Source organism: Carassius gibelio, chromosome A3 (assembly GCF_023724105.1).
Source record: "Carassius gibelio isolate Cgi1373 ecotype wild population from Czech Republic chromosome A3, carGib1.2-hapl.c, whole genome shotgun sequence".
NCBI classification, from domain to species: domain Eukaryota; kingdom Metazoa; phylum Chordata; class Actinopteri; order Cypriniformes; family Cyprinidae; genus Carassius; species Carassius gibelio.
In genome coordinates this window covers 14,264,229-14,288,065 of record NC_068373.1, presented here as the reverse complement: position 1 = coordinate 14,288,065, position 23,837 = coordinate 14,264,229, and the positions used below count along the sequence as shown (strand labels likewise).

At 37.2% G+C, this 23,837-nt stretch overlaps 2 protein-coding genes across 4 annotated transcripts; both read right to left on the bottom strand.

Annotated features, from left to right (window-relative positions):
* Nucleotides 1-180: 180 nt before the first annotated feature.
* Nucleotides 181-13,953, bottom strand: LOC127948496 (mitochondrial Rho GTPase 1-A-like). Of its 2 annotated transcripts, none has more exons than XM_052544961.1 (19): nucleotides 13,588-13,953; nucleotides 12,353-12,411; nucleotides 12,161-12,242; nucleotides 10,764-10,807; nucleotides 10,623-10,676; nucleotides 10,427-10,479; nucleotides 9,308-9,416; nucleotides 8,427-8,528; nucleotides 8,206-8,304; nucleotides 7,934-8,042; nucleotides 7,606-7,726; nucleotides 7,351-7,435; nucleotides 6,824-6,969; nucleotides 6,626-6,726; nucleotides 6,409-6,539; nucleotides 6,249-6,332; nucleotides 6,038-6,160; nucleotides 5,065-5,267; nucleotides 181-1,149 (listed from the first exon to the last, which is right to left on the bottom strand). In XM_052544961.1, exons 1-19 carry the CDS (start codon nucleotides 13,622-13,624, stop codon nucleotides 1,032-1,034), a joined length of 1,860 nt encoding a protein of 619 aa, XP_052400921.1. In that variant the 5' UTR covers nucleotides 13,625-13,953; the 3' UTR covers nucleotides 181-1,031. The 2 variants fall into 2 exon arrangements, with proteins under 2 accessions (XP_052400921.1, XP_052400932.1); XM_052544972.1 differs by having other exon boundaries at nucleotides 10,764-10,804.
* Nucleotides 13,954-16,926: 2,973 nt separating this feature from the next.
* Nucleotides 16,927-23,709, bottom strand: LOC127948483 (arf-GAP with dual PH domain-containing protein 1). 2 transcript variants are annotated; one of them, XM_052544942.1, is made up of 11 exons: nucleotides 23,013-23,709; nucleotides 22,329-22,459; nucleotides 22,078-22,169; nucleotides 21,225-21,307; nucleotides 20,987-21,096; nucleotides 20,572-20,721; nucleotides 20,289-20,372; nucleotides 19,548-19,610; nucleotides 19,089-19,166; nucleotides 18,718-18,946; nucleotides 16,927-18,629 (listed from the first exon to the last, which is right to left on the bottom strand). In XM_052544942.1, the coding sequence occupies exons 1-11, from the start codon at nucleotides 23,098-23,100 to the stop codon at nucleotides 18,601-18,603; spliced, it is 1,137 nt and encodes a 378-aa protein (XP_052400902.1). In that variant the 5' UTR covers nucleotides 23,101-23,709; the 3' UTR covers nucleotides 16,927-18,600. The 2 variants fall into 2 exon arrangements, with proteins under 2 accessions (XP_052400902.1, XP_052400909.1); XM_052544949.1 differs by having other exon boundaries at nucleotides 22,383-22,459.
* Between the last annotated feature and the right edge of the window lie 128 nt (nucleotides 23,710-23,837).

The window sequence follows — 23,837 nt, the reverse complement described above, 5'->3', positions numbered from 1 at the left end:
GCCAAAATATGGGGGAGGTTCTTTTTAATTTTCTTAGCAGTTCTCAGTTTAATTTATTTATAACTAAATGATTTCCTCTTATTGCAAAGACTCAAAAAATGGACACACACACACACAGAAAAACCCCTATGAAGAATAATTGAAGTAGGCACAGTCTCTCAGAAACAAACACAAGACAGATTTATTCACACCATTATTTATTGTAAATGTCTGAAAACCAACAGGTGCAACAATCCCATGGTTTTGAACAAGGAAACTGCATTGAAAGTTACATATGCATGAGATCTGAAACATCAGAACAAACATGACGTTGTCTCTACATGATTGTTAGTTGGGAAGAATTCATAGTCTTCTTTATAATGTAGCAAGCAGGTCCTTATAAGTCTGGTTTGGGAAAAAAAAACCTCACTCATAAACATTTTTTTTGTCCTGTGCATAATCTTTATAAAGGCCATGGGTAGAAAAGAAAAGAAAGACAAACATAACTTACTAAAATAAAAACCAAATATTGCATAAAAGAATCCATAGTTATATGCATGTTTCAAGCAATGGCAAAAAAGACAGAGATAAGGCTAATAAATTAACATAGCTGAGACGTACAAAGGGTTAAATGACCTTTACTTGTGAGAAATGGCTTTGTTTCAGTGCTTCTCTAACAAGCACAAGTGTATCTCTGTGTGATACAGTTCAAATATGGTTTGTTCAACTATCTAGAGACGATCTTCGAGAGTCCAGTAAGATATATACATAGTGTTCAGTCACCTATCAGTAAAGCTCCACTGTCTCTTTTCAATATAGGTCACACCAATTAATACTGACCTGAGGAAAACAGTGTGCATAAACAAAACCCGATTACTGTAGATGTCCTGATTCACCACATGGCTGATGAGGCGAGTTCCTATAACACTTGGTTCGGGAAAGGCAGTTTTGAATATACAAAATGTAACCATTACTAGGAATCTTCTCTCCTAAATGAAACAAGGATGGAATGAGGGAATCAGGGGTTTTGTAGTTCCTCAGAGATGCACTGATCACCGCTGCTTGAGGAGAGCTTTGTACACGGCGAAGCCAAGAACAGCAAACACTGTGGCACCGACACTCGCCCTCAGCCAAAACGTAGAGCTTTTCAGGTCAGCTTGGGTCATGTGTCTGTAAAAGAGCAAAAGTGAGAGAAAAAAAAAAAAAAAAAAAGAGGACGTTTGTTAATAAAACATATGAGAGTGCTCATAAGGTTTGTGAGATGACCAACGACAAATGTCTAAATGCAACTAGTGCTAGAAAAAAATATTTTCAATTAACATCCTTAAATCAATTATATACCATTATATGCAAATACATTATTATTTGAAAGCACAATTCCACTCAAATTCTCATTTTCATGATACAAGAATTACAATAGTCAAATTCATTAATGATGTAAATCAATAATGATACATTACAAATATGCAACTGTCAATAATGATGCATTGTTAAAACTAAAGTATGTTTCATTGCTTTCAAAACCACAAAAATGATGTAATATTGAATTAATTTTGTTTCACATGCAAAATCTTTACACTAATAGACAATTATGAGCATATAATAGTGTTAATACTTAATAAAAATGTGTGTTGTTATGCCTAATGGACATCCCTTGATATACACAGACAAAGAAGCTGCTGGAATGAGGAAAGAGGCAGAATGGGAAAGCAAGAGAGAGACAGTTAATGTTTTCAAAGGCTGGACATATTTAAAAGCACAGCGTTCAGATGATAAAGAGGAGGTCTCTGGTGAGATTAAACCCACCCAACACAAATCCAGAGGGTGTATAAAAATATGTTTCAAAAAGATCTACACCGCACATCCTAAATCAAGGCTGAGACACAAAACTTCAGTTTAAAGCTGCAGTCGGTAACTTTTGACGCTCTAGCGGTTAATAAACAGAACTGCTTGCGTCTTGCGGAAGAACATAGTAGCCGGAGCTACTTCTCTCTGTTTATGTCTAAGAAGAATCACAAAGGTACTGGGTTACTCCGCCGCGGTGCCCCCGAAGCAATCTAAAATAGTCTGAATATAAACACTTAGTACAGGTGTACCCTAGTGATTCAGTATTGATGGATGCATGGTGTACTCGCTTATTATATACATTTTTCTACATTTTGAACACAAACAAAGTTATGGACCGCAGCTCATATTGGTTGTTTTTTACCGGGAGCGATGTATTCCTGCAAATGGCAATAGGACCACTGGGAGGAGCCAGAGGAGCTTGATTTTTTCACAGATTATCTGTCTCATATTCTACTGTCAGGACATAATGACAGGTTTAATAAATATGTAAAAAAAATATATTTTTACAAAAGTTACCTACTGCAGCTTTAACAGAGCAAAGTTGTTTGTGTGTTTGAAACCTATGAAAATACGTAGCTGAAAAAAAGCCTGTCATCAAAGCAATGAAGATGACATTCTACAAATTCAACAAATAAGTTCATATTGAGCAATCACCACAGATCAGATCAGGCAATGGCAGACATTTTAAAGGAACACTCCACCGTTTTTTGAAATAGGGCTTATTCACATTATTTCCTACATTTAGATAGGTGGGCAAATGCATTTTTGTGTCAGTGCATGCATTGTTTTAGTTTGACTGGGTCGGCGTTAGCTTAGCTTAGCACAATGAATGGAATCCTTTGTTGCCAGCTAGCATGGCCTGAGTAAAAGTGATCAAAAAAATAAAAAAAAACCCCACCTAATTACTTCTTGTGGCCTGCGTATTCACAACGAGTACAAATAGCGATCCAGATTAACACTAGGCGATTTCCTAGGCAGATATTGACTTGGGACTATATTATGGGGAAGCACAGGCGAAGCACTGCTGCTTAGGCGAAGCACTGCCACTTCAGCGCAGAGAATCACGCAACGCATTAAATCCCACGACTTCCGTCAACATACCGGCGTGAATAGTAGCTGCCTGGCTATTTTCCTTACAGTACACGAATGGCGATGAACATGGCTGATTTTGAGAGAGACGAAGAGGGTGACTTCTCAGACAGTCAAGAACCAGAACCATACCTATTTGAACCAGAGTTTACAGAAGACGAGCTGCGTGCTTTGGAAATAGAACGACAGGAGGAGGAGGTTGAGATCGCTCAACTGCCTGAGGACGTGAGGATGAGAGCCAACATGAACTGGTGGTGTGAATGTGGGGGAATATGCCAATCTATAACCGACGGAAATAGAGTGTCTGTGCTGTAGAGAGTGGGACATGTTTTTGCCATTGATGACCAGGCTCAACACGTCAGATCAAGATGAGCGTGCCCGAAGTTGTGTCACATCTACAGAGGATTTCACGGCGCTGATCCATTCTGCAGTAACGTTACTCGATTTTTTTTTCCGGTGTGACAAAGTGAACTGGAAAAAACGCCCCACGCCGAATGGACCAAATGGACAGCTGTCCACAGAGTAAGTGATTATTTTAATAATGACGCATATATAGATCGACCCATATTATACCTGTATTCACATGGAGTTGATGTTTTCATGTGTTTCGTGATTCTCTGCGCCGAAGTAGCAGTGATTCGCCTGTGCTTCCCCATAATATAGTCCCAAGTCAATATCTGCCTAGGAAATCGCCTAGTGTTAATCTGGATCGCTATTTGTACTCGTTGTGAATACGCAGGCCACAAGAAGTAATTAGGTGGGTTTTTTTTTTTGATCACTTTTACTCCGGCCATGCTAGCTGGCAACAAAGGATTCAATTCATTGTGCTAAGCTAAGCTAACGCCGACCCAGTCAAACTAAAACAATGCATGCACTGACACAAAAATGCATTTGCCCACCTATCTAAATGTAGGAAATAATGTGAATAAGCCCTATTTCAAAAAACGGTGGAGTGTTCCTTTAAGGATGTGGTGAGAAAAAATAAACGTAAAAGAAGAAATTAATTTCATTTAACCACCTCAATGAAAACCAGTCAAGGAGAATCCTTATTTGATCGTAAAGTCTCCATTTAAATTGGCACCTTGCACCCCAGTAAGCTGGGCCTTTACCGGTTACACACAGACACAAAAGTCCTCTGCAAAGCTGATTGCATGAGCCAATAGAAACGTGCCCACATCTTGTATAAAAGGTCTCAACTTTATGCACACGGCATGGCAGTTCAACAACCGCCCCCCTTGACAGGATCATCCCAGTGTACCCCACTGCTCACCACATGCTGTAAACATACACACTCCAGCTTATTAATGACAAATGGCACCTTTGATTACTGGTTATTTGGTGGTTTTAAAGTATGAAATACTATCCATCAAAGCACCAAACAATAATGGGAAGAGAAGCTTTTGTTTTAGATGAAACACTATATTAGCAGCAACAGGTTGGACATGTTAGTCATTCAAATACAGGCACAATCTGAAACAAACCAGGAAGTTTAGAGGTCAGATCACTGCATATGACCAGTTAGTCCTAAAAAAAAAAGCTTTCTAAACGATTGCTGAGAAACACGAGATGGTTAGAGAGGGAGGAACAGACAGGGAGACTGCTAACAAGATGTAAAGAGATGCAAAGCAAAGACGAAAAGGGCGAACCAAACAAATGAAAAGATCAGAAGATCTAACAAATCTAAGAGATCAACTGCTCAGAAAGACTCTGGAAGATATGCCACCAAAAAGGAAGTGCTCATATGAACCAAGTGGCCACATTTGTGCCTAAAGCAAGGATGAGTCAAATCAGTTACCATTTAAACTTAAGTTCTCATACACCGCCTTAGGAAAGAACTGGTACCAAGCTTACCACCAGCCTCTGCAGAACAAATGAAACCAGAAATTGTTATGCACTATATTAAAAGACCTCAGATTAAATGACACTTGAATGTCTCTGAAGCCGAACCAATGCAAGATCAGCTTTTCAAGATACTGCATTAAAAACATACTGTAACTAGCTGCTACTATAATACATAACAGCTTTAGAAACACAAAAGGAGACAAGGACAAGCCAAAGAGGGAGAGTCCAAGGAGCCAGTCATGACCTAACAGGAGTAGCAGAGAGTGGAGGAGGTGACTCGGGTTAAATAAGGAGCTGTGTACTCACGGATACATGGCCATAGTGGTGAGTTTGGTATAGATGTCTTTGCTGGGTGCTTCGTCTGTGTTGCAGGTGAACAGCTGTGGAGGGTGAAGCTTGTGTTTCCGACAGAAATCCAGCGGGGACAGACTGTAGTACTGAGGGGCTTCATGCAGGTCCGACTTGGCAGCAATAATCACACAGGGAGTCTTGCTGTCCAAGAAGTGTTTCTGTAAAAAAAAAAACATGACAGTGTTAAACCCATAACCAGTGTAATAGCACGAGGGGTTACTTTTTGTTTTTATTGAGCTTAAAAAGATCCCAAACAAATCATATATTTTTTTCAGTTCATTAGTGACTGTTGAGCCATTGAGCTTTAACTGATTCACAATAAACTGACAAACAAGCAAACAAAGCTTTTGCGATAACATCTAAGAGAACCAAGGTTATTACTGGACAATCAATAGTTTTTGCTGCTTTTTTTGGACGATAAGGGGGGGGGGGGTATTCAGCAACAATGCATTATATTGATAATAGACAGTAAAGAATGACAAAAATGACAAAAAAAAAAAATATATTTCAAATAAATGCTGTTCTTTTGAACATTCTATTAAAGAAAAAATATATTTATCAGAGTTTCCACAAACATGGCAGCACAACTGTTTTCAACATTCATATGAGTGTTTCACATTTAATCTTTCTTGTGCAGCAAATCAGATTTATTAGAATTATTTCTGAAGGATCATGTGACACTGAAGACAGGAGAAATTATGCTGAAATTCAGCAAAAACATTTAACAATATTACTATTTTTCTGTACATTTTATCAAAGAAATGCAGCTTTGGTGAGCATAAGAGACTCAAAACAATTAAAAAAATCGCTTTAGAATTATTATAATTACTTTTTCTTATCAAAGTGATATTAAATAAAGAACAAATAATTGCATAACCAAACTAGAGCTCCAAGATAGTATGAAACTGACTTATATTTATATGCTGACCTTGTAGACTTTAGCGCAGTACTCAAAAGAGCGTGGGTTACTGATGTCATACACCAAGCAAACAACATCACAAGCCAGATCAGCCTCAGAGAGGAACTCAAAGTCCGGCAGCACCTCGTGCAGCTGAGAAAGAGAGAGAAAACCAATCAGCACTGGCCAGACATGAAGAGGACTATACGTTCATGGACAACGCAACAGAACTTCAGCTTACAAGCAGATATTTCTCTTGTCCATAAACATAAGTGGTGCTGATGGCATAGTAAGACTTGCGGTCTTCTCTTATCCTCTTCTGACGCTGCAATATGAAAAAGGAGAGTCAAATTCAGTCAAATTCAAAACTCTAGATGCTCCTGTGAGGCATTTGGACTCACCGCAAGGTTCCTGCCTAGGAAAGCCTGCAGAAAGCCACTTTTACCGCTGTCTCGCGCCCCTAGGACATTACAGCGGAAAACACCGCGCTGGGTCTGTTTCTTCTGCAGGTCGATGCGCTTATTCCTTGTGACTGCACAGGAAAGGACACATTAATGAATCATAAATCAGCCTTAATTATGAATGAACAACTTAAGCTATATGCTAAAACACTCTTACCTGTGATAGCGGCTGCCTGTGACTCCTGTTCTTGAATAATAGAGTAACCAAGATAACCCAGGTACTCTAAACATCGCTGCACATCCAGGTACGTTGTTAGCCTGAAATTGAAATAAATCATGTTCAAGTCATTCATTCAAACGAACACAACTATCAAAAAGTCCATCTTTATCCATTTTCAAGTATTCAAGTACTCACGTCCACTGGGAAAGGTAGCCTTGGTAAGTGATCCAGCCCTGCTCATTGGTGCAGACTGTGTTGTTGACATCAGGACCCCAGGGCATGTAGGGAAAGACCTTGAACAAATCCTTCAGCTCATCTGGAGACAGTGCACAGTCTCGATCCTAATACACAGACAATTCGGGGAGGAAAAAAGAAGAAGCATAGATTAATTCAATAAGGCATTCTTACAGGTAAATTCTTGTGTTCATCAACATTGTTTTTTTTTTTAGCTTTTTATACATGGCTCTCTTTCATTTTTGCATCATGTCCCACTATTTTTTCTTAAGGCAACTTTTAAAAATGCCTGTAAATGGCCCCTGACAAGTCCTCCTACAAGAAGGTGTCATAAAACACACCCTTGCATTATGAAAATAAACAAAAAGCCAGTTGGTTATAAATAGAACGGGTTCAATCGTCTTCACGCATGCTCTGTCTGAAGTTAGATAGCCATTCTTATGAACTGCAGCTGTTTGGGAAACTCAATTGCACTTGGCTGAGCTCACTTTGTCATACTTGTCAAAGACGCTCTGGAGGAAGAGGTAGGCGTTGTGGTTGAGCTCTGTAGTGCAGTCTGGAGGTATTTTGAACCTAGAAAAACAAACAGGTTAGAATTCCGAACTAATTAGAAAACCACAATTTGAACGGGTGTGTTTCTTTGCCAAACAGATCTACAAAAAAATGTGATCCAACCAGAGATGAGCTATTGATGTCACATGACCCATGTAAAGTTGTAGTGCTGGCTCTGGAGTGGGACTCACAGTGGAAACAGGTATTCCTGGGTCAGCTCCAGGTCGTCATCATAACCAAACCTCCTGAGCACAGTCCATGTGGTCTCATGCCTCCCTCTCTGAATAAAAAGTGTATGAAGGAACAGGAAACCTAGAGAACAGAGAACATCAGACACAACAGAACCTGATAAATCAAGGAATATGAGGAATTCACATTTTGCATATATATATATATATATATATATATATATATATATATATATATATATATATATATATATATATATATATATATATATATATATATATACACACACACACACACACACACACACATTTGTCTTCCTACGCCGCTCACCCTTCAGTGTGAGGCCACTGTCTTTTACCCCATCCAACATATTTTTCCGCACAACATTCTTCACGTCCTCCAGGGCTTGAGGTGCCAGGGGTATGTTAAAACAAGTTCTCTGCAAGGCAAATTCAACTATCATCAACAGAAAATATGACGCTCTCATTCAGGTGCAGTTTGTGCAGCTGTGTGTGTAAACAAGCTCTCCTGTCACTTGTTTAAGGAAGTATTAAACTACCACAGCGATTTGAGCACAAAGCGCTGAAGAAAACTGATCTCACCTGGAAGAAATTGAGCTCATTATCGTTTAGAATGCCGTCGTTGTCCAGGTCTGATACTGTAAAAATGCGAGTAAGTGCTTTGATGCAAGAAGGCTTCATCTGGAGAACAAACAGAAACTCATTACTACAAAATACATCACAGATCAATTTGGATGTTCTTCTTTGTAATATAAAGTGGTCAGATTAACAGGCCCAGCAGTCCCACTGAAGTTATATTTGACCTCTTTCTCTTCTGGAGAGTACAGCGGTCCTGTCGGGTGTAGAACAGCCTTCTGGGCGTAGTAGAACAACTCGGAGATATTCTTCAGGCTTTTGGCTGAACACTGAGAATGAAAAAAGTCATTATATCAGAAAAGAACATCATGGTTTACTGTATGTCTTCCATATATATAAAATCTGAGAAAAAATATTATTTATTATTTCTATTTCTTTTCCTCTACTTATAAACACTTTTGATTTAAAAAGATTTAATCATTTTAATGAATTTAGAAATAAATTGTAAACACTAAATCATTGTTTTGGTGTCAGACAGGGTTTTTTTTAAAAGGAGAAAGGATCATGTAAATTTTTATATAAAACTGAATTTATATAAAACTCGCATTTGAAGCCTGATATATAAGAACATGCCTAAAATATTACAATAAATTATTTACATACTTTTCGTTTGCAAAGCCATTCAGGTTAATTTTGTTTGACATGTACTTTCTTTTTTCCCCCCACCAAAAAAAAAAAAAAGATAATCTGAAATCAAACAAATACAGGCAGACCTGCACCTTCTAAGAGATACCTTACAAAAAAATAAACTTGATACATAGTCATACAAATCAAGTAAAGCTTAATGTGCTCAGGAATAAATGACTGATTTAATTTGCATTCACTGGACTCTCAAGTGTAAGAGCTCTGTCTTTCCTTTTAGACTGAAACCAATGCCTCTAGTAAAGCAGGAACGAGCGACGGTCACATGACCCAACGGGTGATGTCACTCTCCACCATAACACTAGTGTGCCTCTGCACACACTCAGTCTCGCTGAGGCATGTACAGCACGCCGTCACCTACATTTAGATGAGAAGCACACTGTGAGTGAGTGTGTCCGTCCCTCACCTCCACACAAGTCTCAATCTCAGAGTACTGGTTCATGATGGGCAGGATGGTCTCCATGCTGCTGTGCTCCACCAGGTCAGATTTATTCCCCACCAGGATCAATGGCACTCTGTCACAAGACAGGATTAAAACATTTAATAGCTTCGGACACAATACTTGAATCATGTGTGTAATTTCCCTGTGCCTTTGCGCAATCAAAACAACAACAACAAAAACAAGAGAAATGTCATCAGTGTTGCTCAGGAAACCAGCCTAAGAATGACTTCCTTATAGAAGCCTCTAAATATTAAATCAGATAATAGAAAGCATTTTACCAGTATTACATTATAAGTAATTGTTTTTATATAATTATCCAAATATAAATAATTGTATGTTTTTTTATAGTCTATATTTTTCAAAGTAGAAGGGCTGTCTTCATGGCAAGAACAAAGCAAATAAAAGTAAAGAAATAAATGAAAAACTGAAGTTTATGTACACTATGCAGTGAGTACATGGAAACATTGTTAGAGATTATAGATATTTGCTGAACTGACACTAACAAACAGTTATTGACATTTATTTATTTAGCAGACGTTTAACCAATATTACATAGTTATATTATCAGACCTCGACAATAAGAATAGCTCAGCTGGCACAGGGCCAGTGTGAAAGACATTCATCACAAAACTGATGATTCTGTTGTATTTAATTGTGCTATTGATGGTAATTTATTCTTTATACTATTATTATTATTTTAATATTCTTTCATTACTGACTTGTCTTAAATAATGTTTGTCTTATATATATTAGGTTTTTTTTTTTACGCCATTGTCAGCAGATAAATTCATAATGAAAACAGAATACCTAAAAGTCACACACTTAACATAAGGCTATGTAAGACATTTAAGTTTAATCAAATAATGTTTGAAATGTATATTAGTTAGACTAGCATTTTTTGCTGCAGCATCAAAAGTTTAATTTGAACCACTGGGCCAGTAGAAGAAATCCTTAGCCCTGAGCCCTGTTTATGCAAATATAATTAAGCAAAAATACAGTGCATCTTATTTTTGTTGTACATGACATCTCAACACTACTTCAAGAGACCCGAGGTCTCCAAGAACCCGGCAGGACGCCACACACCTGCTGTCCTTATCTGTTCTTTCACTGATGAGGGGAATCCAATGACTCGTCACCTACAGAAAACCAATAAGAGGAGAGATAAAAAACAAAAGAAAACTCAGAAGTTATATAGCAAGGCATGTATTTTGATCGGTGGCTACAGAAGGGAGGTTGCATTTTTGTATGTTTTTTTGCCATGCAATAAAACAAGACTTACCTTTTCAATTGATTTCTTGTTGTTTACTGAATATACAATGCATATAACATTGGCCTGTGTGGAGAGAGAAAACATTAGGGAGGAGAATAAGACCATAAAATCAAACTAAATTGTGTAAACAGAGACTAAATCCAGCCCCACCTTTGATATTTCTTGGTAAAGCTGCTCATCTGACTGTTCTGCTTCTTTGGGATCAACAATATGAAAGGAGAGATTAAAACACAGAGGAATAACTACTTTAGGAAAAGGTTGTGGCTAGGGCTGTGGGATTAATCGAAATCGAATCGAAATCGCGATTTGAGACTTTGCGATTTGCTAATTGCAAAAGCCTGCGATGTGGACGCGATATTACTCTGTTCCAGAGCATATGCATGACTGCAGCCTTGAGTGACAGTCTTAAAAACCAATAGTTTGAGAGCACCTCCGTTCTCCCCAATCAGGTCTGCTCTAGCCAACTGTGTAAACGCCCACCATTAAAAAAAAAAAGAGAAAAAAAAACAGAAAGCAGGAGAGAAGCAGAGTGGGATTATGGCATCTACAGTGTCAGATCAATAGTTAGGCAAATTAAAACTAAAGAAAACCGTTATGTAACTTTAGCTTTGAAAAGACAGACAACAAACAAAAAAGATAATTTGCAAGAGCACAATGCATATCAAGAGCATCCCTTATTGCATGTTCGCTATTCCCAATTCAGAAGATCGCACACACAGCCTGTGTCTCTGAATGCTTCTCATACTGACCCCTCTCTTCCCCACGCGGCGCGAATCCCGCGTCACAGACGAGCCGTTCACACTAGTCGCACTCACACAGTCCGTTTCGTAACGCTCGGTTATATTCGCCTAACCTTAACCCTAAATTGACTAAAGAAATACAGTTCTTTATATATATATATATATATATATATATATATATATATATATATATATATATATATATATATATATATATATATATATATATATAAATCTATCTTTCCAGAGAAATTCAGTAATTAAGTTAATTCTGTAAAAGTAGTTACACTATTATAATCTTGTCTGCAGAGAGAAAAAAAAAATTGGGGGTTCAGTGCCTTGCTCAAGGGCTCCTCAGTTGTGGTTTGCTGGCCCAAGACTCGAACCCACAACCCTAGGGTTAGGAGTCAAACTCTCTAACCACTAGGCCACAACTTCCTCTATACTCCCTCTCTCTCTCTCTCTCTCTCTCTCTCTCTATATATATATAAAAGAAAAACGTTATGTAACTTTAGCATTGAAAAGACAGACAATGAACAAAAAATATAATTTGCAAGAGCTGAGTCACAATGCATATCCAGAGTATCCCTTATTGCATGTTCGCTTTTCACATGCATACATATATATATATATATACACACACATTACATCGCAAATCAAATCACGATCTCTGTTAAAAAAGAAAAAGAACAACCATTCGCAATTCGATCTTTTCCCCATAATGCACAGCCCTAGTTGTGGCAATGACACAAGAACAGCAATGCAGGCTATATAAGTCTCCTCATACAGAGATACATGTATCTGTACCTGAATAGTCCACTATATGAGTGGGCACTCTCTCAGGTGTGACATCAGCTGGAATAGTGATCTCTTCAGCTCTGAGAGGAACCTTTTCATGAGAAACACAATACTAATGCAATGCATCTGCCATTTGGACAAGTATTAAATTGACTAGAATTGTTTCTTTTGAACTGGAGTCATTTCAGTGCATGACTGTACCTCATCAGGGAACTCCTCACTGACGAGTGACATGATCAGGGATGTCTTCCCCACTTTGGCTGTGAAGAAGAAGAATTCCACAATGACCACTGTGTTCTAGATCTATTAATAGCACCAAATGATTAACAGGTTTGGGTGTCTTTATAAAAGGGTGGTTCACACATTTTAAGTTGTTTCATTTCAATACCAACCATGCAGCTTTTATGACCTCATATTAAAAGACTACTTAAAAAAAAAAAAAAAAATATATATATATATATATATATATATAAATCTTTGTTGAACACAAACACAAACCTATGAACGGGTTCCGATCAGTGTTATTATCATATCAATGAGAGAAGCAATTGAAGCTTTTATTAATATTTTTCTCCATTTTCATTTTAAAGTAATTCTGTTCTGCGTTTATTTTTCTTTTTTTAAATGTTTCTACAATTTTTATTAGTTTTAATTAGTTTAGGACTTTAAATAAGAACGAGAAACACAGCCTTGTCAACTTCCTAAAAAAATTGTTTTATTTTATTATTACTTTTTTTTTTTTTTTTTTTACATTTATTTAATCTTGAGTTTCAGCTGATAACAATCCTGGTTCTGATATTTTCAAATATAAAAGTGATCAGTATGTTATACTCTGAATGTTCCCATCTAAATCTAAACACTTGCACGATGTTAAAATAAAAATAATAATAATAAATAAATATATATAAAAAAAAGGTTAAGAGCAATATTAAATGACCAGACTGAGCAGGTGTCTGAAGTTGATTGGCATTGGTGAGCAGTACGTTTACATGGACACGTACTATTCTGGCTGACCTTTCTGGAGAAAACTCTTATAAATAACCCTGATAAACATGGGTGAAGGTAACTAAACTAACAACAAATAGATTAAAGGATGACGCTCCCGTGTGTAACATCAGCCTGCAGATCGGTCAAATATGTTCAAAAACTGCAGTTCTGTCAGTAGATTGACAAACAATACACGTGCATGTATATAAAAGGATGTTTTTAATTACTGAAGTCAATGTGGACAACATTTAAAACTTAACGTTACACCAGTGCTTAATACCTTATTTCTAGCTTTAATATCTCATACGGCTGAATAAAAATGTTTGTTAAAATATGTGTTCAACAGTGAACAGCAGCGCACACTGACTAGAGATATGCAAATCAGTTCAGTAACAGAAGCCAGTAAGTTAATTGACACTCTAATAATTGAACTGAATTAATTCGCTTACGTTCTCCGACAAGTAATATCCTCACGTCCTTTCTCATTGTTGCAACTCTAATGTGATCAAAATAAAAACCGAGCCAGTACTTTGCGGTGGATCATTGATCCCGCGGTTATGTGTAACAGCGCAGGCCTCTGTAGGGCAAACCGGACGGATCAACTTCTGTCTGAACAAAACCTCTGCTCACACTGAGGTGATTCATGCCATCGAGACCAAGCGATTCAGCAGATATGAACGCTGCTTGCTTTCTTCAGATTCACTTCATGACATTTCTGGATTCACATTTCAAGCTCACGCCAGAAACGACTGACCTACAATAACCGGTAACGACGGAACGCGGTTACGGACAATCTCGGCTCTACTGGAGCTGCCATGTTCTGTTTACAGTTGTGATGTTATACCGCCTCCTGCAGGACTGGAGCGGAAACACGTGTTATGTTAACCCTGAAAAACCCGGCTGCAAAAGTAGTACCTAAAGCCGCGTTTCCACCGCAGGAACTTTACCCAGGAACTAGGGACTTGGTCCGGTACTTGGTGTGTTTCCACCGCAGGAACCAGGAACTAAATAAAAGTTCCGGGTAAAAAAATGCCCCCCAGAAAGTCCCTGCTGGCGAGGTGGTACTTTTTTAAAGTTCAGGAACTTTCGGGGGCGGGACTTTGGCGCTAAACATCCTGATTGGTTGAGTTGACGCAGCATTGGTTGAGTTCAACCACCATTTATTCGGATCAACATTTTCAAAATATTACTGTTATTGTGTCATGAAATGTAATTTTAAAAGTATTTCAGGCGAGAATGTAGTTGTTTAAAACTCAAATCTGTTGTTTATTTATAAAGACAGCGCCTATTTAAAAATGTGTTTCGCCGATCTCTGAGACGGTGAGCTCCACACGATCAGGGAGAGCTCAGTGATCATCTATCCGCCCAGAGGCAGCCTCACCTTGGATAGACCTTCTGATATGTGCCGCTGGCTCTGATGTGTCTTTAGTGGTTAAACATAACATATAATTCAGCTGCGGGGTAAATCTAACAGGTTTTCTTTGGTCTGTATTCAATTTATCTATATGTTAAAATGAAAATAAAAAAGGCAAGTCTATATAATATTTCGTTTCATTGTAATGGCTGTATATAACGTTACACATATCCCTGAACTAAGTACATTTCTGCAGCTGTTATTATGTTTAAATGAAAACGAAAGGAGGCAGTGGTATTTTATATCCTATTTCGTTTTATTGTAAATGTACTGAGGGGAAAATTGCAGTAGCCAAAGCGATCTGAGTTCACGCAGCATTGGTTGAGTTCAACCACCATTTATTTGGATCATTTTCAAATATTACTGTTATTGTGTCATGAAATGTAATTTTAAAAGTATTTCAGGCGAGAATGTAGTTGTTTAAAACGCAAATCTATGGTTTATTTATAAAGACCGTGCCTATTTAAAAAATGTGTTTCGCCGATCTCTGCGATGGTGAGCTCCACTCGATCAGCGAGAGCTCAGTCCTCATGTATCCGCCGAGATGCAGCCTCAAATCGGCTAGACCTTCTGATATGTGCCGCTGGCTCTGATGTGTCTTTAGTGGTTAAACATAACATATAATCATACCTGTCAAGTATCCCGTTTTGGCCGGGAAAGTCACGTATTTTACCCTTCTTTCCCGCCGTCCTCCCGTATTAGTATTTTCCCGTAAATCTCCCGTATTTTAATTCTTTAATTTTAACCTGCGTTATTAATAAAATAATAATAAAAAAAAAACATTCCCAATCTGAGCTCTGTTATAGTCTCGCGATAACTGCCACCTGCAGTAGCCTGTCGCGAGGGGTGTGTGAGGTCAGATGACATGAGTTATAACTCGGGAAAAACAACAACAAAAGAAAAAACAGAGACGGATGATGGATGCTACGATAGAGAGTGAAGGCACACCTTCCAAAAAACCAAAACCCATGTGTAAATACCGTGATAAATGCGACAGCGAATTTACTTTTTTAAAGAATGCAAAGTCTGCAACAAATTTGTACAACAACTCACTAAAAGAGTAAAAGAAAAGTTATGTGAAATGAAAAGAAAAACTGTAAAAAAAAAAAAAAAGCAATATGAAATTAAAAGAATGTGTGGAATGAAAATAAAATGTAAATGTAAAGACAAGCAATGTAAAATTAACAGAAAATATGCAAATAAGCCTTTAAATAAATGCTCTTCATATATAACGTTTTGTGTTTTCATTTGGGCTATAACACCTGTCTTAAAATGTAAGGGATACTGGAGCTTTGTTGGGGTGGTGGGACTGCTCGCGGTGGGCGCCGGAAAATTTCCCTTATTTTCAAATCCAAAACTTGACAGGTATGCATATAATTCAGCTGCGGGGTAAATCTAACAGGTTTTCTTTGGTCTGTATTCAATTTATCTATATGTTAAAATGAAAATAAAAAAGGCAAATTTATATAATATTTCGTTTCATTGTAATGGCTGCATATACACATATCCCTGAACTAAGTACATTTCTGCAGCTGTTATTATGCTTAAATGAAAACCAAAGGAGGCAGTGGTATTTTATATCCCATTTCGTTTTATTGTAAATAGGAAAATTGCAGTAGCCAAGACGAGCTGACTGAAGTTATCAAGTACGCTGCTGTTTATAGATTTACCGGACTTGCGTCGTCGCGGACATCACACTCCCGAGTCGAATGCACAAAGTCTGAACTAACTACCGAGGATGCACGTCCAAAATCAGCGTACTTTAAAAAAACAAAAACAAATCAGCAGTACTTTGTATTGAGAAACGCGCACAGACCTACGTCACCAGTCATTTGCCTAATCTACCCGGTACTTTACACCGCGGTGGAAACGCAGAAAGCAACAGGTCTGGGGGGAAAAAAGTTCCTGGGAAAAAAAGTTCCTGGTAAAAATGTTCCGGGTAATTTCGGTGGAAACGCGGCATAATTCAGAGATATTAACTAAAGGATTACCCACAGTGGCGGGTAAGGGGTCACTTGTGCTTTTAGGGGGCACACTTTAAAAAAAAAAAAAAAAAAAAAAAAAATATATATATATATATATATATATATATATATATATATATTATCTTAACCAACTTTCAGTAGCCTATTATTCATTCAGTCATTTTGCACAATGTAGCAGACTCCACTGGAATCACTGCAATCTCTAGATGTAAGATATAATAATTTCAACTTGAATGTAACATGTTTCATTTATCTGAGAAATAATTATATAATGTAGTGTCAGGGGTGACACACAGCAGCCACGATAGCACTGTATAATCTGTGTGTAATCTCATACGACTTGGCACTTTAATATATATTACAGAATTATGCAATAAGAAATAAAACCATTTTATAACAATGTTAGTTTTTTAATAAAGTATATTTGACAAAACATTCAGGCAAACTAATGGAAACAAGACAAATATTAAACACATGAAGAAATTTAAATTATTAAAGCCTACAAATTATCTCTGCAATGTAAATACATACTTGACAGAAACAGAAATGTGTCATCAATGAAAATTATTATTATTTTTTTCAATATTCCCAAACGTGTTAAGTATATCATGAAATACTGTATCTTGATTCTAAAATATGTGTAAGTTAATGCATTTTGCAACTTAAAAGACTCTGTTAGTTGATCTAGGCTAATGGGCAAATTAAGTTACAAAATCTGTCTTTTTACTAAGAACCAGATATGGATGTCATTCCATAAAATATTTTTAATACGACTGATTTTGTATTTAATTACAAACTTCAAAGAGATAATCTTTATAAAAGTTAAGAGTCAACCATGGCCTCCTAAAACAGCTTGTTCTAACACACCCCCACATATCTATGTCACAATGTGGGAAGATTTGCATAACACCGCCCAAATATTCATGCAATGAAAGAAGGCGTAACTTTTATTCTCACTGTTGCCGCCACCACCATGTCCCCACTGGATGCAACAAATGCCTCATTTGCTTTGTCTTGTGGTGTTGGGACACAGGCATCACAGTATGTTAAGGGGCATAACATTTCTGTCACACGCTTGAGATATTCAGCCAATCACAACACACTGGATAACTGGCCAATCAGAGCACACATCGCTTTTCAGAGCGATGAGCTTTGTAAAAATCAACGTGTTTCAGAAGGCAGTGCATAGAGAAGAAACAATAATGTACAGTATGTGGAAAATAATGTGTTTCTTAACCTTGAACTGCATAAACACATTGCATTACTCCAAATACACAAAATAATGTTATTTTTAGCCACATCATACGACCCCTTTAAGATGGTCTCCCAGCCTGCAAAACTTTATTATTGTCTAATAGTATAATATAGCAATATGAACATAATGCTAAAGTTATCAGTCAGTGAAGAAAATGACGTGCACCATGCTAGCAACAAAAAGAACCAAAGAAAATATGGGTATCACAAACTATTAATGGATTATGTGGTTTGAAAATAGATTTTAATATAAACTAATTTGAAGAATTGTGAACATCAAAATAAGTCAGCTTTGTTCAGTCGTCTATTATGATTATTATTCAGAAGACACAAAAACTGGCCAAATGTCAGTTTATGAAACCTCGGTGTTCTATGATTAGCATTTTCATCGCACATTTCATGAAATGTCATTTGCATCTCTCCATTTCTGTACAACCATAATTCCTTATTTTTAGTTTCGATTTGGTCCTCGAGCTCCTGCATGTGGATTCACAATTACAGGTGAATCTAATTCCGTTCTCACTAAGACGAGATTCTTGTCTTGCTCAACCAGTCAGTCTATCCTCGTCTGACCTCCTGTAGTCTTCTCAGATTGGTTTCACATCCCAAAATGCACCAAGTGAGAATTTTTTTAAACTGCTTGCTAGAAACAATGCCCCCAAAAAATCACATTCTTCCACAGTTGCCTTTGAGTGAATCAGGTCTGGGACTCAAATGTTTTAACCCTTGATTTACCTCAAATGTCAGGGTTCATTTGAAATAGATTTAGTGACAGAGTCTGAGCTTATTGTCCCATCCAGTCTATGTCTTCACCTCCGTCTACGAATATTGGCTTCGGCTGAAAAGGAGACAAGAGTGTTATAACACCTCATATATGTTTTGTAATATTTTATTCACACATCTGATTAAAAGTGTTATAATCTTACTGGTGTAATCTTGCGGTATCATGGGTTTGGAGATGACAGTTTTCAGGGCCTCCACCCACTCTCTCCGATCGCGCTCCTGCTCACACATGAAGACGAACTGCCGATCTGGCGTCTCCACAATTACCCCACACTTCCATTTGTTGCCTCTCGTCCCTTTAGGGACACACTCGCTCACTGAATATCCGTGATTCTCTGGGCCAATGAAAACTACCCCAAGCTCAATGGCATCCTTTAGGACAAAAAGAAAAGAAAAGAAAATTCACACTACTTCCTCGATAATTTCATGTAGCAGAAATGCTTTAAAATTCATTAGACACTGATGTGTTTCAAGTCTTGCTGACACACTAAGAAAGTGAAAAAGGCGTTCATACCAGCTGTGTTTTAAAATAGAGTAGTTTCCTGTCCAGGGAATCCAAAATAAACCATCTTTTCTTGAATGGCTCTCGCTGCTGTTCAACATACACAAACTTGTGTTTGTTTTTATATCAAATCACTTTTAAATTCATTTCAAAATTTTAACATCATTCACATAAATGGTAGTACAATTTATTTTTTATAAATTATAGTTACAGTAGAATAGCATATGCAGAACTATAGATATATGTTGGAAATATATATATTTTTTAAATGGTCACAGTGGTGTGACTTGAAATGGTGTACAGGTGTAAAGAGATTTGTAAGGGGTGTTTTACACGAATAACCTGATATATTCTTAAATGCTTGTGCAGTTTAAGAGCAAACACAAACACCTTGCTACACTGGAAAATCTAGATTTGAAAATATGCTAAGAATCAACACAGAGAGAAGCATCTGGATAAAAAAACTCTTACCAGTGGTCCAGTCTTCTCCATGTAACCCTCTTTTAAATAGTTTCTGGTTATCCACGGTATCAGCTTAAGACAAAATTGGTAAAAGAGTTGATAATCAAGATAATGAATGCATTGTTAATCAAAGAAAAAAGAGCTTTGGTTATTTTTAGATTAAATTTCAATCATATTTCTAGCAGTAATCTTCTGTGTTTACGTATTTATAATTATTCTTATTTTTATATTATCATTATTTTACACCTTTTTAATTGTGACACACAATAAACCACAAAGTGAGACTCTTGTGTAATGCTAGTACTATACAGAGCTGATCCAGATGAACATATGTTCTGTGAGATAATCTAGTGAATTACAAGACACATAGGGCGTTCTGTTAGCTAACCAAATAAAATACACACATTTCTTTTTTAGGGATGAAGCAAATCACAAAAAAACAAAACCACATCGCCGTGTCTGGTTAACATTGTGGTGTAAGGGTGTTTGTTTGACAATCATTCATGTTGTGAAATGAAAGAAAAGACAGGCCTTATGCTGTTGGTTGGTTTTAGGAAGTAAAATCACATGGAAAAGGGGAAACTTGCAGGCAGTATTTCTCTTTTATGTGGCAATGTTAACGCAATTACGTCAGGAGAAAGCTCTACACATTTATAAGATATTCATAAGATATGTAAAGCAAATGGAAAGCACTGAGGTGGCACATTGTACTCTAGGGAGTCAAAAATCTAGTTTACAAAATGTACTTACATCTTCATCGCTAGCTGTAGGAAAGGCTGTTTTCAGGTAGGCATGGCGAATAGCTCTAATGGCATTAAACCAATTGACAATCTCCTAAAATGGAGAAAATACAGAGCAAATACTATTTAGTGGTCAAGCTGCCTTTGAAACGGGTTCAACCTGAGGGGGAAAAACAAAAAGGACATAAAAAAATAAAATAAAATAAAAACAAGTTGAAATCTGCACTATAGTTGCCTATATATTCCATTCCTTGGGAATAAAGTAGGAAAAAGACAACATTCCAGAGGTTTACCTGTCCATTTTTGTGGTAAACAAAAAGGTTTCTGGTGTGATTATCCACACAGTAGGTGATCTGAAGGCCATGAGCGTGTCCGATCTTCTCAGGCTGGAAGGTTGCATTCAGGTCCCTCACAGAAATAGTAGCCTTCGGTCCCTTAGATTCCTTAAAAGCACAGATATTGTTTAAAGAATAGCTCATTTGTGCACCTAATACATCATCAGATTCTATTATTTTTCAATCAAAGTTAAAATATTTAAAAACACTGCTAGAATCGTGTTGATTAATGCATTCTATTAACACTGATGGACTTAAATGTCATGTTGTTATTTGCAGTCTGAACTGCATTTTACAACAAATGCCTTCGGTAAAATATAATATTTATTTCTTGATGATGTGCAAACGTCATTGCTCAACAAAAAGTTCTCACATCCTCCTTGTAGTATTTGAGGGTAAAATCATGCACTGAAAGAACAAACTTCCTCTCGAGAAACTGTCCGTTATCCTTTCCTTTCTTCCACAGCATGCCCTCATAGACACCTAGAGCAAGGCAAACTGTTTCGTTGAAAGATTCATGTTTTCATTGTTAATATTAGCAAAGATGAAACAGAATAAACCTTTAGAGTACAAAGGTTAAAAGAAAACCTCTGGGAACTGAAATGGATTACCTGCTGTGTAAGGTCTTTCTGAAGTTTTCTCTGTAAACTCCCTTCTTTCGTATTTGGCTCGAATCCATTGTTCTCTGAGGACCCTGTACAATGTACACGGGATGCATTTTGTTGAATTACATGCTGGGAATAACTGATGTGTAAATTACATACAGTACATGGGGGGAAGTCGTGGCCTAATGGTTAGAGGGTTGGACTCCCAATCGTAGGGTTGTGAGTTCTAGTCTCGGGCTGGACGGAATTGTGGGTGGGGGGAGTGCATGAACAGCTCTCTCTCCACCTTCAGTACCACGACTGCTCTGGGTGTGTGTGTGTGTGTGTGTGTGCATTTCGGATGGGTTAAATGCAGAGCACAAATTCTGAGTATGGGTCACCATACTTGGCTGAATCTCACTTCACTATCTATCTACACATTATAGTCTGAATGTACACTTAATGTTTTATAATAATAAAGCAGATTGTACTAGTTTAGCTGAATATGACCATATATTAAACTAATGCAAGTACAATGCAGTATATTTAGAATCAAAAGTACAGTTGACAGAATCAAAAGGCTGGACTCCATTACCAGAAACCCCTTTTAGATGAATCAGTAGTTCCTCTTACTGTGACCAACAATAGTACAAGTTTAGCCGTTAAGATGTTCGCTTGATCAGCTATATATATACATACATACACACACACACACACACACACACACACACACACACATACATTTATATACATATATTTAAACATCCCAAAACAGAGATCTGTTTCATGATGATAAATTATTAAGTATGAGATTCAGTTTTAAATTAATGTATACTTTTTGCTTGTCTCTTCAGTCAGCAGAAGAGGCTGAACTACTTACTCGCAATCGTCTGGTTGGGGCTGATAATAAAAGACTGGGACAAATTTCTCATAGAAGTTTTTGGCAGCATGGTTTCCATTGGACTTCATGAACTTCTCATCCAAAAATGAATTGAAAGGAAACGCAACAGTGTTAGGGTTCACATTCGTGTCTTACTGTAACCACTAGATTCTGAAAATTAAAACAGTGACCATACACAAACTAACATGCAATAACAAATATCTTATCATTTGAGTTTTCAGTTCACAAACCTGCACAAGCTCATCATCCCAGAAGTCTAAGCGTATAGACTTGATACGACTTACTGAAGGAAGATTGCGATGAGTTCCAGAACAGTTTAGACACACAAATATTCCCAGTGTGTATGAAGCCCAGTCTGGATCTTCACATAACAAGAGTCAAACAAACACACAAACATTTAAATTACCCAGTTCCCTCAACCAGGGAAAAACAAGACATGTCAAGTCATTTTAGGTAAAATCACGAAAATAAGTGTTTTTTTACAAATACATCTTTTTTTTATTCTATCATCAGCTAGAAAATGAATCTTTTGATATTAATCCCCATACAATGTTAGACAAGTTAAATGTTATAAACCTCTAGCCACAATTATAGCTCTATAAAATTATAGAAGTCAGAAATGCATGGAAAAAATATGGTTTAAAATGCGTGCAAGCTCTGCTAAACCTTCTTTGACAAACATTTCAAAATACATTTCAGCGATTTTCTAAACAAATGCCAGATTTACTGAGACCATAGTAACAGTGATCGAACCATGACAATATTGGAGCGGTTTACTCATGGCTACTAGGAATACCTACAGAACTGTAACTTTAAACTGTGATAAACAGGGTGTCAGGATATTAATTAATAGAATTGGAAAGCTGTGAGATCAGCAGTTTAATAAAGTGGCTGTAACATTACTCTGTTCTTACCTGCAGCTCCACAGTCAGCACAGCAGCAATTTTGTGACAGCTTCGCCAACTCTAGAAGTATCTTTTTGTTCTTTTCCCTATTTGCCATAGGCGAAACGCTTTTAAAAACATATAGGCAGTAGTTTCAGCTCTGTTGTATCATTTTACGCGTGGTTCGTCGAGTCGGGCGCGGTTTCAGGGTTTCCCTTGACGCTCATTAAGTGACCGACTGCGTAGCGCTGCGCTCGTGACAGATTCGAAACTCGATGCGCTCGTGCGCGGTGAAAAGTTGCGGCTGGACAACAAGCGAAGTCTTCCGCAATCATTTAATTATTTAAAAAACCTTTGCGTTCACTTCCTGGAGAAAACAAACCTAAAATGTAAATGGTCACTTTAACGTCAGTTACTCCATGAGTAGGAACATCACCAACTCATTGTGGACAGTTCTTGTGCTTAATACGAGTAACATCACATGTGATATTATACTTGTAACCAACAAACCATGAGATTATCAAGACTGACATCCCGTAGGTGCAAACAGCCACATATTTTTGCAAGCTAATTAATATACTCCTCCATTCCCACACCGAAACTGCAGACAGAACAAAATGTTGCATTTACTGGTTTAACATGTAGATTTAAGTGGACTTAAACCAGACTATTTAGGAGATGTGGAAATGAAAAGTGCGCTTCATGACATGAGGTTTCACGTACAAACAAGGTCTTGTTCAATGTACCTTACCACATGCAAAGGTGATTCATTTGAAGAATTAGGTGAAAAAATTAAACACAAACGGCAAAGATTCAAATGGCACCATCATGATCACAGAGTTCTTGCAATTTACA